The 13,738-nt window shown below is 49.1% G+C and overlaps 1 protein-coding gene across 1 annotated transcript; it reads right to left on the bottom strand.

The window, feature by feature from the left end:
- Nucleotides 1-2,967: 2,967 nt before the first annotated feature.
- LOC309677438 (protocadherin gamma-A10-like) lies at nt 2,968-5,430 on the bottom strand (the record flags this gene model as incomplete). Its single annotated transcript, XM_082490235.1, has 1 exon — nt 2,968-5,430. The coding sequence occupies one exon, from the start codon at nt 5,428-5,430 to the stop codon at nt 2,968-2,970; it is 2,463 nt and encodes an 820-aa protein (XP_082346361.1).
- Between the last annotated feature and the right edge of the window lie 8,308 nt (nt 5,431-13,738).

Below are 13,738 nucleotides of genomic sequence, written 5' to 3' on the forward strand. Positions count from 1 at the left end.
GCGTATTCCGCAGACGATTTTCAATTAAGCTTTCCGAGCAGCTGAAGCAGTACCAGAGAGAAATAAATATATGAAATCCCCGCTGCCGGTCGGAAGATGGGCTGAGTCAGGCAGTTCCTGCTCTTTGCTCTGCTCCGTGTGGAGCGGCACTGCGCGGGCGCCGGGGCCGGGGAGGAGGGGACGGCGGAGCGACTCCTCCGCCTTGGCCAACAGTGACACCCTGAGTCCTTGCCTGAGAACCGCAGCGTCCGAGAGGAAGACAACGAGAGGAAGCCTGAAGGTACTGCTATGCACATCCTTAAATCGCACTCATACGCGGGTTGGAAAATACAGACGTTATGAGCTACTCTGCGAAGCAGAAAACCTGTCTCTGTGCTGAAACGGTGCATCTAGGAATTCCCATTGTCAGAATTACTTACATTTCCAACTATTCTGCAAGACAAACCCTCTGCCATTGCTCGGAGGATGTGGAGCGTATCTCTGTCTCTGCCCCACAGTGATCACAGGTCTCTAGGGTGAGGGCGTGGGCATGTCGTGTCCCCGTCTCCCCGCCCCCCCCCCTCCTCCCCGCCCCAGCGCCCTGAGAGAAACGGCAGGACGGGACAGAAGATGCTCGTAGGTAGTGGTTTCATTTTCGACAGTTGGGCGATCCCGAGCTAGGACTCGACTTTCCCACTTTGAACGGTGATCGCTGATGGACGAGCAAAGCCGGGAATCCTATCCACTGAGAAAACCACAGCGAGCACACCAGACCTACCGGATCCCCTCTCTTTCGACGTTCAAAACCTTGCGTCATCGTATCAGTGTCGTGCCATACAACCCAACCCCGAATTTCTTTTGTCTGTGTCTCGGACAAACCATGTCCTCATCTCCTAAGCCCGCCGTTACCGTAGCGGGTCTCAAACTTTAACATTCCCTGGCAAATGTCGACGGCGGTTACTGTTACTTGAACAAGCCAAGAGAAAATAGATAGATCCCACCCTCATGAAAAGCCGTTGTATCTCACCTGTTCGCTAAAACCCCTTCTCTCTTACGGTGAAGGGAAAAAAAAAAAAAAAAAAAAAAAAGACCCGAAGGAGGGATGTATCACCACAGCCCCTTATGCAGAAGACAAGAAACGGTTCGAAACCCCTCCACACTACCTACCCGGTGGAATAGCTCTCGCATATACACCAACGTTGAGTCTCTGTAGGTGCCAACATCAAGATCTCCTCCCCTTCTCAGTAAGGTGTCATTACAAAGTATGTTTTCCTGCTAACTCTGGCCATTCATCCAGTGGAGGATAATGTCTTTTCCTCCAGCTGCACCTACACACAACTCACGGTAAAAAATTAATAACCTATTAGAACGAGAAGTTGGTTTGAATTTGTAGTGTTTCAGCAATCAAAAGGTAGCAAGCATGTGGGCATCCGTACATGAGGTCGAGAGAATTATGTGGCTAGTTATATAGGGACGGGGGGACATGTCGGGGTCAATTCGCTGCTTCCTATATAGCAAGAACTCCCTATCACAACACAGACACATACTTTCGTACATCTTCACACACAGAAGCACCCTCCAAATCACTGTTTCCAAGCGGAGACTGACGTCTCCTAGTTCCAGGATTTTCTTTTCCCCCTTGTACCCGAGCTTCCGGGCCACAGCACAGTGAAGTCCCAGGAAGATGCAGCTAAGAACGAGCCTGCATCAGAAAGGGAAACATGTTCTTCCCACGTGCATGTGAGCTTGTGTCTGATGGATGACAGCAGCAAGGGGTAACGACCCTTGAGCAAGGTTAGCTCATGAGAAGCAGAAGATTATGTCTCGGCTTACATTCCCAAAACACACAATACACACCAGTCCAAAGTCACAATATTTTGGCAAGATCTAAGATCAGCACACACACACACACAAAAAAATCTGTGCGGACCTTAACCGGGAACCTTACAGTATGATTTTCTCTCAACCTGAAAGCAAGCATTTTTACGTGCCACTAGTCTATTTTGTTTAAAATGCAACAATACAAGGTATCACCGGCTTAAATAGCAGAATAACAAATAATAGAACAACGTAATATTATTCACTAATTATATTTTTGAAGTCCAAAAACCCTGTTCAATCCATGATGAAAGGCCAGTAATGCAGGAAATAAGGCAGGTCGCTTCCAGGACAGCCTGTTCGGAAGATGTTATTTCAGAATAGAACAACGTGTTTCGTAGGAAAAAAATGTTTTAATACTATAAGGAAACCAAGGAGTAAAATATTTTATACTCTGGGATTAACTCGCATTCCGAAATTATACGCAGGATAAACAGATTGTGATGAATCCTACTCTCATGTAAAATATTTTCCATCTGTATTACAGTAAATATACTCTATTTCGGTGTCTACACATCTACACTATCAGACAATTACATTTATGGAATCCATAGTTAAGTTACGAAACACGGCAGTGAGAAAAAACTCGATGGGATATCAGAGGAATCTTTCACATGTAAAGTTCTTTTTCCAGAACTTTGACTGTCCTTATGTGGGATTGCTTAATTTGTTTCTTTAAGGCAGATTTCCAGGTAACCTGGGACTTCAGAAATGTTGGCTTTCGGGGTACAATTTGCCCAATTCTACCAGCATTTGAGAGCTAATACAGGGAATGGCAACGAAATTCCGGGAATTGGGTGTTACAATCTACTTTAAAAACCTCAATAAAGTGCCAGGGGAAGAACTATTGATCGAAATTTCCTTGGCCAGTTGAAAATGCCATGAAACCTTCCAGCCTTAGAGAAAGCTAGATATGATAAGCTATGGCCAGCAAGTACAGAACATGCCGCATGAAACACAGCAGAATCAGCAAACGTTCAGGAGGTGCCATTCACGAGTTGGCGACCATCGTAAAATGTTATTTCCAAGACCGCGAACTGTGTACTTTGAAATATGTGTGGCTACCTTAAGAATCCCAAGCACCGTGTACACAAAAGAAAGTTTAAAAAATTAACGTACCTGGAAGGAAACTTGGCCATCATTCTCGGCAACCTGATCTCCTGTAGGGACGAGATCACCTGAAGAATCAGTGGGCGGCGGGCGGGCCGGGAGGGTGTCGCAGCAGCTGCCGCCCGAGAAGCGGAGCTGGCTCTTGCGCGAGTCGGCCGTGAGCGACACCTCGTGCGAGTAGGAGTGCAGGAAGGCGCGGACGCCGTCGATGCCCACGAAGTGCGAGGCCGGCACGCCGCGCAAGGCGCCGCTGCCCGCCGCCAGCAGCTGCGAGCGCCGCCAGCGCCGCAGGCGCAGCGCCAGCAGCAGCAGCAGCAGGAAGGCGAGGAAGAGGCAGGACACGGCCGCCACGGCCACCACCAGCCACCGCGTCAGGCTGCCGGCCGCCTCGCCCCCGGCCGCCGCCGCCGCCGCCGCGCTGCCCAGCTCCCACAGCAGCTCGCCCACGCTCTCGGCCAGCACCACCGTCAGCGTGGCCGTGGCCGACAGCGCCGGCCGCCCGTGGTCCTTCACCACCACCACCAGGCTCTGCCGCGCCGCGTCGCGGGCCAGCGGCAAGCGCGCCGTGCGCACCTCGCCGCTGTGCAGCCCCACGCGGAACAGCCCCGGCTCCGTCGCCTTGGCCAGCTCGTACGACAGCCACGCGTTCTGACCCGCGTCCGCGTCCACCGCCACCACCTTGGCCACCAGCGCCCCGGGCTCCGCCGACCGCGGCGCCAGCTCCACGCCCGCCCAGCCCCCGACCGACCCCGGCGGCGGCGACGCCGGCGGGTACAGCACCTGCGGCGCGTTGTCGTTCTCGTCCACGATCACCAGCCGCACCGACACGTTGCTGCTCAGCGCCGGCGCGCCGCCGTCCTCCGCCCCCACCCACAGCCCCACCTCGCGCACCTCCTCGTAGTCGAAGGACCGCAGCGCGTACAGCGCGCCCGTCTCCGCCTGCACCGACACGTACGACGACAGCGGCGCGCCGTGCAACCGACCCTCCCACAGCCGGTACCGCACGCGCGCGTTCTGACCCCAGTCCGCGTCCGTCGCCCGCACCCTCAGCACCAGCGCGCCCGCCGCGTTGTTCTCGGGCAGACGGGCGCTGTAGCGCGCCTCCGCGAACACCGGCGCGTTGTCGTTCACGTCCAGCACGCGCAGCGCCAGCACCGCGCTGCTCCACAGCGACGGCGACCCGCCGTCCGACGCCCGCACCGTCACGTTGTACTCCGACACCTCCTCCCGGTCTAACTCCCTCGATGTCACCACGCGGTAGTAGTCCTCAAAGGTCTTCTCCAGAATGAACGGGAGGCTTTCTGCTATACTGCACCGTACCTCGCCGTTGGCCCCCGTGTCCCTGTCTTGGACGTTGAAAATTGCAATGACTGTCCCCAGAGGTGTATCTTCTGGGACCGGACTGAACACGGACATAATGACAATCTGGGGGATGTGGTTGTTCACATCAGTGACCGTGATGATGATCTTGCTGTGAGACGAGAGCCCACCCGCGTCCCGAGCCTGTACATCCAATTCGTAAAATTCCTGTTCCCCGAAATTCAGCTTCTCTGTTATCTCAATTTCTCCACTTTCCGGGTCTAGCTTAAAAGTCTTGTCGAACTTCTCCGGGATTTTAAAGAACGAGTACTTCACGTGGGCGTTTGGCCCTTCGTCTCTGTCAGTCGCTGTCACTTGTAACACCCGACTTCCCACGGCCACGTCTTCTCTCACAGTCACCTTATAAACGGGCTGAGTAAATTCCGGAGCATTGTCGTTTCCATCTAAAACAATGATTTGGATTGTTGTCGATCCCGATCTCACAGGACTCCCGCTGTCTATGGCTGTCAGGATTAAATTATGAGCAGCCTGCAGTTCCCGATCCAAAGATTTCACCAATATTAATTCCGGATATTTCACACCGTCATCTCCGTTTTTCACGTCTAAGGTGAAATAACTGCTCTCGCTACACTCGTAATTCTGTAAAGAGTTCACTCCTATGTCGGGGTCTTGAGCTTTCTCTAACGGAAAACGCGTGCCTGGTGCAGTATACTCGATGATCTCCAAGACAGTGTTCCTTTCTGAGAAACTCGGCGAATTATCATTAATATCAAGAATTTCTACCTCCCCTCTGTAAAGGTTCATTGGATTTTTAAGAAGAATCTCAAAATTTAGAACGCATTTAGCAACAGCTGCGCATATCTCCTCTCTGTCCACGCGCTCCTTCATAGATAAGTGGCCGTTTTGCAAGTCGAAAACAAAGTACTGTGTCCTACCTGTGTCAAAAATGCGGGCGCCTCGGGCGCGGAGCGCCGGCAGCTCCAGCCCCAAGTCCTTGGCCACGTCGCCCACGAACGAGCCCTTCGGCAGCTCCTCGGGAACCGAGTAGCGCAGCTGTCCCCACGCCGCCTCCCACGCCGCCACCAGCATGCACCACAGCAGGGCTCGCTCCCGCCGGCCCCGGCGCCCTCCTCTTTCTGCCATTGCAAAGCTCGGCAGCAGTTGCCCGCTCGCCCCTTCGCCCACCGGAGCCAGCCTGCGGGTCACTGCTGCCGCTGCGTTCCTCCCGCCGCGCCTTCCCCCGAGCAGCCCGGCTCGGCTTGCTCCCACCGCGCTGCTTCGGGCTCGGACCTTGCAGCCCCGCGGCTCGCTCGCCGCTCGCCGGTGCTCCGGCGGCCGCCGCCCGCTTTTCGGCCCAGCCTGAGCCAACAGCGACACTCGCAGCCGCAGACAGACACTGCAGCGCTCTGGCGCTTCGAAGCAGCCCTGTCCAATGCCGGCTGCCACACCTGCTCAGCGAGCAGCGCCTGCTGCAGCCCCACGCTTGCGATCATCCCTGATAACACTCCTCACATGTAGGCATTCAGGATAGTCTCTCTGACAAGTCCTGCCCACCGCATGGCTTCATCCAATCACAGAATCATCGAATGGTTTGGGTTGAAGGGGACCTTTAAAGATCAACTAGTCCAGGTCCCCTGAAATACGCAGGGACACCCCCCACTAGATTAAATAACTCAGAGCCCCGTCCAACCTGACCTTGAATATTTCCAGGGATGGGGCATCTACAACCTCTGGGCAAACTGTTCCAATATTTCAGCACTCTCATAATAAAAAAAAAAATCTTCCTTATACCTAGTCTGGATCTGCCCTTTTTAGTTTAAAACCATTAGTACTTTTCCTATCACTACAGGCCCTGTTAAAAAGTCTGTCTTTATCTTCCTTGTAAGCCCTCTTTAACTATTGAAATCCTGCAACAAGGTCTCCCCAGAGCCTTCACATCTCCAGGCTAAACAATCCAAACTCTCATAGGAGAGGTGTTCGATGCCTCTGGCCAAAGGCCCTTCTCTGGACCCTATCCAACAGGTCTATGTCTTTCTTGTACTGAAACATCAGAGCTGGATGCAGTACTCCAGGTGGGGTCTCACAAGAGCTGAGCAGAGAGCCAGGATCACCTCCCTCAACCTGCCCATCACACTTCCTTTGATGCAGCTGAGGATATGGCTGGCTATGTGCACATTGCTGCCTCATGTCCATTTGTTTGTCCATGTGCACCCCCGAGTCCCTCTCCACAGGGCTGCTCTCAATGCCTTCAGCTCCCAGCCTGTATTGATTCTGGGTGTTGCCTCAACCCAGGTGCAGGACCTTTCACTTGGCTTTGTTGAACCTCATGAGGATAACATGGGCCTAGTTCTTGACCTTCTCCACATCCCTCTGAATGGCATCCCATCCCTCAGGTGTGTGAACTTGCACCACTCAGCTTGGTGTCATCTGGAAACGTACTGAGGGTGCTTTCAATCCAAACATCAGTGTTATTGATGAAGGTGTTGAACAGTACTGATTCCCATATGGACCCCTGAGAGACACCACTTGTTACTGCGCACCACCTGGGCATTGAGCCATTGATCACAACCTTCTGGATGTAACCATCCAGCCAATTCCTTATACACTGAATAATCTACATCTCTCCAATTTACAGAGAAGGTTGTTGTGGTGGACTATTTCCAAGGCCTTACAGAACTCCAGAGAGATGACATCTGTAGCTCTTCCCTTGCCCACTGATGTAGTCACTCCATTCTAGAAGGCCACCAGATTAGTCACGCAAGACTTGCCCTTGGGGAAGCCATGTTGGTTGTCTCAAATCATCTCCCTGTCCTCCAGGTGCCTTAGCACAACTCCTAGGAGGATATGTTCCATCATCTTCCCAGGCACAGAGGGGAGGCTAACAAGTTGATAGTTCCTATGGTCCTCCTTTCTATCCTTTTTTAAAATGTGTGCAATGTTTCCCTCTTTCCAGTCACTGGGGACTTCACCTGACTGCCGTGACTTTTCAAGTATCATGGAGAGTGGCTTGGCAACCACAACAGCCAATTCCCTCAGCACTCAGAGAAGTATCTCATCGGTTCCCATAGACTTATGTATGTCCAGGTTCAGTTGCATATGTTCAGGTGGTCTTGAACCTGATCTTCTCATTACAGTGGGAGGGACTTTGCTCCCCCAGTCCCTGCCCTGAGGTCATCCAACTTGAGGTGTGTGAAGGCATATTGCTATTGAAGATGGAGGCAAAAATTGTTGAGTCCCTCAGCCATCTCCTGGCTTATTGTTACCAGTTTGCTAGTTGTGTTCATCAGGGAGGTACACTTTCTTTGACTGTCCTTTTCTCCCTTTTCCTGAGAGTAGCTTCCCAGAGGATCCCACTGACTAACTCCTTGAACACCTGGAATATTGGTTACCTAAAATTCAGGGTCCTGACTTTACTCTTTGCCTGCCCCATATCCCTCAGGACTGAGAATTCCACCAGTGCATGATCACTGCAGCCCAGGCTGTCTCCAATCTTGATGTCTCTGATTAGCTCACTTGATTTGGTGAGCAACAGGTCCAGAAATGCATTCCTTCTGCTAGGGCTATCTATTACCTGGTGTAGGAATTTGGTACATAAGAGGTTAACAACACTGATGACAGCTTATCTCCTGTGCTAACCCTGTGGGGGAGAGCTGAGAGGTTGGTGTGAAAAACAGCGGAAGGAGGGAGTCTTGGGGTGGCAGGTAGGTCCTGTTTTGGCTGAAAAATGCAGGAATGCAGGAATAGGCAGATAAATGGCTTCAGCACAGAATCTTGAAGGCTGCAGTGCTTGGAGTGAGACCTTTTGCTTAATTATCCATGAAATTAGTATTAAAATTGACACCCCTAAGTAATGAGCTCAAAGGAGAACATGATAAACATATATGACTATAGCACCCAACTCTCCACACAAGTCATGCTAAAATGTCACCCCAGGGTGGGTATCAGGTAAGATTAGGATATAAGGAATGTTGAGGAGAGTATCAGGAGAGAGATCGCTCCAAGGGAGAAGAAACTTGAGACCTAGAAGACACAGCTGATGGGCTGTGCTCTTCTTCCTCTACCAAGACAGGGATACCTTCTTGTAAGTAACGTGCCATCACCTCTTAATGAAGAATACTCGGGATAACATTTATTCATTTATTCATTTATCTTGTTAGCATTATTATGGTATATTAGCGCTATTGCAGCTAGTGAATTTATCAACAGTAATTCTGAATCTCTTATATCTGTCACTTCAATAAATCATTTTATCTTTTCAACTTTGTAAAACTGTCTCAGTGAAAGTCCTTTGCAGGGCTTTGAAATGGTCAAATGTTGAACTGTTTCAGTGAAAGCCCTTAACAGGGCTCTGAAACATGAAATAATTTCTCTTTTCAGCTTTGTGATGCTGTCTCAGTGAAACAGACAAATGTTAAGCTGTCTTAGTCAGAGCCCTTGGCTCTGAAACAGAACTGTTTCAGTGAAGGCCCTTGGCAGGGCCCTGTAATGGGAACAAAACTAAGACTCTTTTAACGTGACACCTGGCCTAAGAAGTTATCCTTTCCAAAGGGCACCTCTGAAGAGCCCTTCAGGAAAGCTCAGCTGTATGTTCAGGCCCTCCAACACAGGAAACAGCCTTCCCCTCTCATAATGTAAAAAACATAATAAACCATCTAGTTATGAACTGCACCAGACACACTGTTGTGGTTTAGCCCCAGCTGGCAACAAAGAATCACAGTCTTTCACTCACTTGCCCCCCCAGCAGTGGGATGGGGGAGAATCGGAAGAAAAAGGCAAAACTCGTGGGTTGAGTTAAAGGCAGTTTATCAGAACAGCAAAAGCAAGAGGAAAACAATAACAATAATACTGATAGCGGAATATACAAAACATAATTAATATACTCACTGACTGGAACCCAAAACCCAGCCCACTCCAAGCGGTCCCCCCACCAGCCAGCTTCCCCAGCTATATAATGAGCATGGCATCACATGGTATCAAATACACATTTGGCTAGTTTGGGTCAGCCAACCCAGCTGTGTCCCATCCAAGGTTCTTGTGAAAATAAACCCTGTCCCCACTGGAACCAGGACATTATCCACCCCTTATCTTATACCATCTACATCATGCCCAGATCTTACACTTTCCAATTAACTGCCACCACTTTCCCCTGTTTTTGAGATATATATATACACACATGCAGATATCATCTTAATCTATGGATCATCCCTCCAAAATGTCCACTGAGTTCATTTAATCCATGACTTTGGGTTCCATCTGTTATAACAGTCTCTCATGGCAGGAGAGTTGGTGTGTGGTGCTGGACTGGTGCATGCTGTATTTGGAGCTTGTGGCTGGTGTATCTGGTGCGGCCCATGCCCACGGTATGCGGGTTGAGGATGTCGATCTTGAGGAAGTCACTGGACACTAGTTGCTGAAGCCGGTTCTGGTATAATCACCACTGCACTGTATTCAGTTTCATCAAAGTCCGTCCGTCATTAGTTTGGGTGATCCTTACTGTAGTTCCATTCATATAGCATATAACAATTGTCACAGTAATGACATACAGTGCGAGGTTATTTGGCAATTAACATAATACAATTTGTTTTATTGGCTATTCTCACCCAAAATCAAATCCCCATGAAGTACACATCAGACCATCACTCAGTTCCCTCACTAGCAGTGGGATGGGGGGAGAATCAGAAGGAAAAGGCAACATTTGTGGGTTGAGATAAAAGCAGTTTAGAACAGCAAAGGCAAGAGGAAAACAATAACAATAATACTGATAGAGGAATATACACAACATGATTAATGTACCACAACTCACCAACTGAAACCTGAAGCCCAGCCCACGCCAAGAGGTGATTCCTGCACAACCACCCACCCCCTGCCAGCTCCCCCAGCTATATACTGAGCATGGTGTCACATGGTATCAAATATACATTTGGCTTGGTTGGGTCAGCCGACCTGGCTGTGACCCATCCAAGCTCCTTATGAAAATTAACCCTATCACCACTGGAACCAGGACACACACGAACACTCGAACTGGAATGACCCAAGAATCAATAGTTTTACCCTTCTAATCTCAGTAAGAGAGGCATGTTGACTCTCTGAGATGTCATTCACAACTCTGTTTATTATAGGTCACACTAATGGAAGATATTAGCATAGATAATCCTATGTCCCTTTAGATGTGGAGAAGCCCGAGCAAAGTAGCTTCACAAAGGACTGCAGCCACACACAGCATACCATACAGACCCCCATCATAGAAAAGAAAGAGTGCCCCCATTTCATTCATTCAAGCCATTTTAGGACTTTTCTGCAAGAAATCAATTCTATTCATAATTTCTACTGTCGCAGTAAAAGACATTCCCATGCAGACCTCTTGCCCACAGTTGGCTTTCTCACCAGTACCAAGCGGGTACTACTGAGTCAGGGGTATATGACAGAGACAATAACACAGTGGGTACTAATTGCCTAATAGTGATTTATAACCTAAAAGACAGGCCTGATAAAAAACTAGACGAAGCAAGAAATCTTGAGACATTGCCAAGAACAGCTCCTGACAACGAATAAGAGTGTGTCTTGAAAAGCAATTGAAGCCATCCCTGCGGTCTGGACAAAGACCAAAGAAGAACTGAGTCTGCACAAGGACAAAAGGTTACTTGCGGTGATGAAGAGGAATCATCAGCCTTCATCCTCATGACCCTCAGCGACCACCACCAGGAGGCATTGAGCAAGCGCAGTTGGGAGGAGTTTATGAAAATGACTTCTTAGAGCTAATTTTAATACGAAGCAGGGACAGGTTATGCATATGTATAGGCGTATTGGGAAGTCTTATGATTATGTAATTAAGTATATTTGAGAAGGCCGCTGCATTGGTCATGCACGATTGTGGTGGGGTGATCCCCCGTGCTGCCCTGAGCCGAATAAACACACCTACTTTACAACCTTCTCGGTTGTGGAGTCTCTGGAGTCTCATTTCCGCACATCACTACTGAGGGTGCTGCCTGCAGCCTCCTCAGTTACAATGATCCGGCTGAGTTCATTGTGCCGTCCAGGGATTTAGGCAGCACAACCCAGCACAAGATAGGACAGCACAGACCAGGCCTGCACCTTCACAGATTAACAGGATTGCAGATCACTCCATCCTTGATGTACAATGCTCTTCTGGTCAGCATCATTACACCAGCTGGTCCTTGGGACTTACCTTTTATCAGGGCCTTGTGGAAGGGATAGCTATAGTCCTCTGGGTTTCCTGAGGGTGAATCCTCTCCCTGGTAGTAGTTTTCACCCTACAATTTCCCACTTCCTAGGGCTCCCCCAAACACCTCCCCAAAGGAACATGTATGCTACCTTTGTGCCATCTGTCCCCAAAAAACATTAGGAATCGAAATACTGTGTGGTCGAACACCTCACAGTTGCCACCCGCAGATGGAGCTCTAGGAAGAGGGGGAGAGGTCACTCTCCCCACCTCTCTGCTTTGCAGAGACCTTAGCACACCCAGGGACCCTGTTAAGGTAGGGGCCAGATTGCCCTGACCTGGGTCTGACTGGGCCTTTTGGCAACCAGAAGCTCAGTGCTCAGAAGACCCATACAGGCCTGCCACCAAAGCCCTGCTCCCCACCATTCTCCTCAATGATCTATAGGCATCATCTCCAAAGTGAAGAAATGTATCCACTTATCCTCACCTCAGCCAAGAGACAAAATAAGAAAAAAAGACTCCCAGCCTTTTGAAAAACTTTGACAGAGCTTTCCCAGAAAGAACATCTCCACAAAGACTACTGTCTCCACACAGGGCATTCAGGTGTTCTCTTTATTTAATTTTTGCATACAAGGGTATCCTAGTTTACAACTATATGGTTTATAATTGCAACACAACACAGTGTGAGGATTTCCAAATATTCAATGCCATTTGAATATTCAAACTGCCTTCATTCAAGCAATACATTAATACACATGGAGTGAGAGTCCTTCTTAAGAGGAATAGGTGAGGTAATGCTCAAACACAGTTCAGAGAGTAGAAGGAGAAAAGGCAAAAAAGAGAATGCAAATGCACTAACACAAAACCAGAAAATCCTACAATGACAGCTGTCCACTCCCATCAAGAAGGCTCTGAATTCAGGAACAACAAAGATGAGACCAAACTCAATGGCCCTTTTACAGGTTCTTATGGCTTGAGAAACCCATAGCATTTTATTGTCATTAAGACAAGTATTCTATCACACGATGACCCGTCCCCACCCGGGAAGGGGAATTGGGAAAAAACAAGGAAACCCAAGGGTTGAAATATAAATAGATTTAATATAATAAGACTAAATAATTAACATTAATAATACTAAAGAACCTGTATTAATCCCTATACCAATATAACATATACAAGGATTATACTCAGCCCATTCTATCAGTAGAAACTGTACACTCCCAGCAGTGGACAGCAAATGTTAAACCCTGCGAGTGCTATGGCTTCGGGAGGAAGGGAAGGCCTCAGGGGTCCAGCACCGGTGCAAGAAGTTCTCAGAATCACAATCATTGAGGAAAAGAGAACTCTGCAGCAAACTGTAATTTATGTTGAATGAGACGTTCATGTTATGGAATAATCCTGTTGGCCAGCTTGGGTCAAGTGCCCGGGTCTCATTCCTCCTCATCCCTGCACCTGGCTAACTCAAAAACACTAAGACCTTGAAAACACCATAACATAGCTGGCTATAAAGTAAATATTTTCACAAATTCAGACACCAGAGTCTTCTAAACGTGCAGTTTCCCATGCATTAGAAGAGAAATTAGTCCTGTGTTGCTCAAACCAGGCCGCAAGTTCATCTCAATTCTACCTTGAGACAAAGTCCTTTGAAGCAACTTGTGGAGTTTCCTTACAATGCACTCAATGAACATGCTTTCACTGCTCTGTACAGTTACAATCTACGCCAACACTGTTAGAGCTGCTATATTTCCAAGGCAATCCCAAGGAGGCTGCTCCTAGCCCTCCTCATGGGCCAAAGGCAGATCTTGTATATTTTGCTGCTCTCCCCTGGAGAAGGTGATATACTGCTGTATGCAAAGTGTCAAAATACTCTTCTTGCCTGATGAGCTGGAACTGTGCAAATCATATCTGGATGTGAGCAGCTCCCTGCTTCACGGGCAGCACTAGTGGAGCACGGGCAGACACACAACAGCTGTACCGATAAACATAGTGACCATAAGACAAAATACACAGACCCCATACATCTCAGACAGAGACATCCGTCACCCAGAGAAGAGTGAGCCAAAGGCTTGCACCACATTGTAACACAGTATGCAAAAATTCCTTGCTTTTCTGACCCAAGAGGAGGGCTACGTGCATTTCAGCAAGGATGTGATTTGCCTTCCTGGCCTTGCCATTGCATTACAGCACAGAATAAGAGGCCCATGGTCTTGCCTGACTGCAAGTGAGAAGAGAACTTAGCTGAGAACCCTGGAACAAAGACCACCCCCAAAA

This window comes from Vanellus vanellus, assembly GCF_965231255.1.
Source record: "Vanellus vanellus genome assembly, chromosome: 13".
In the NCBI taxonomy this organism is placed as follows: domain Eukaryota; kingdom Metazoa; phylum Chordata; class Aves; order Charadriiformes; family Charadriidae; genus Vanellus; species Vanellus vanellus.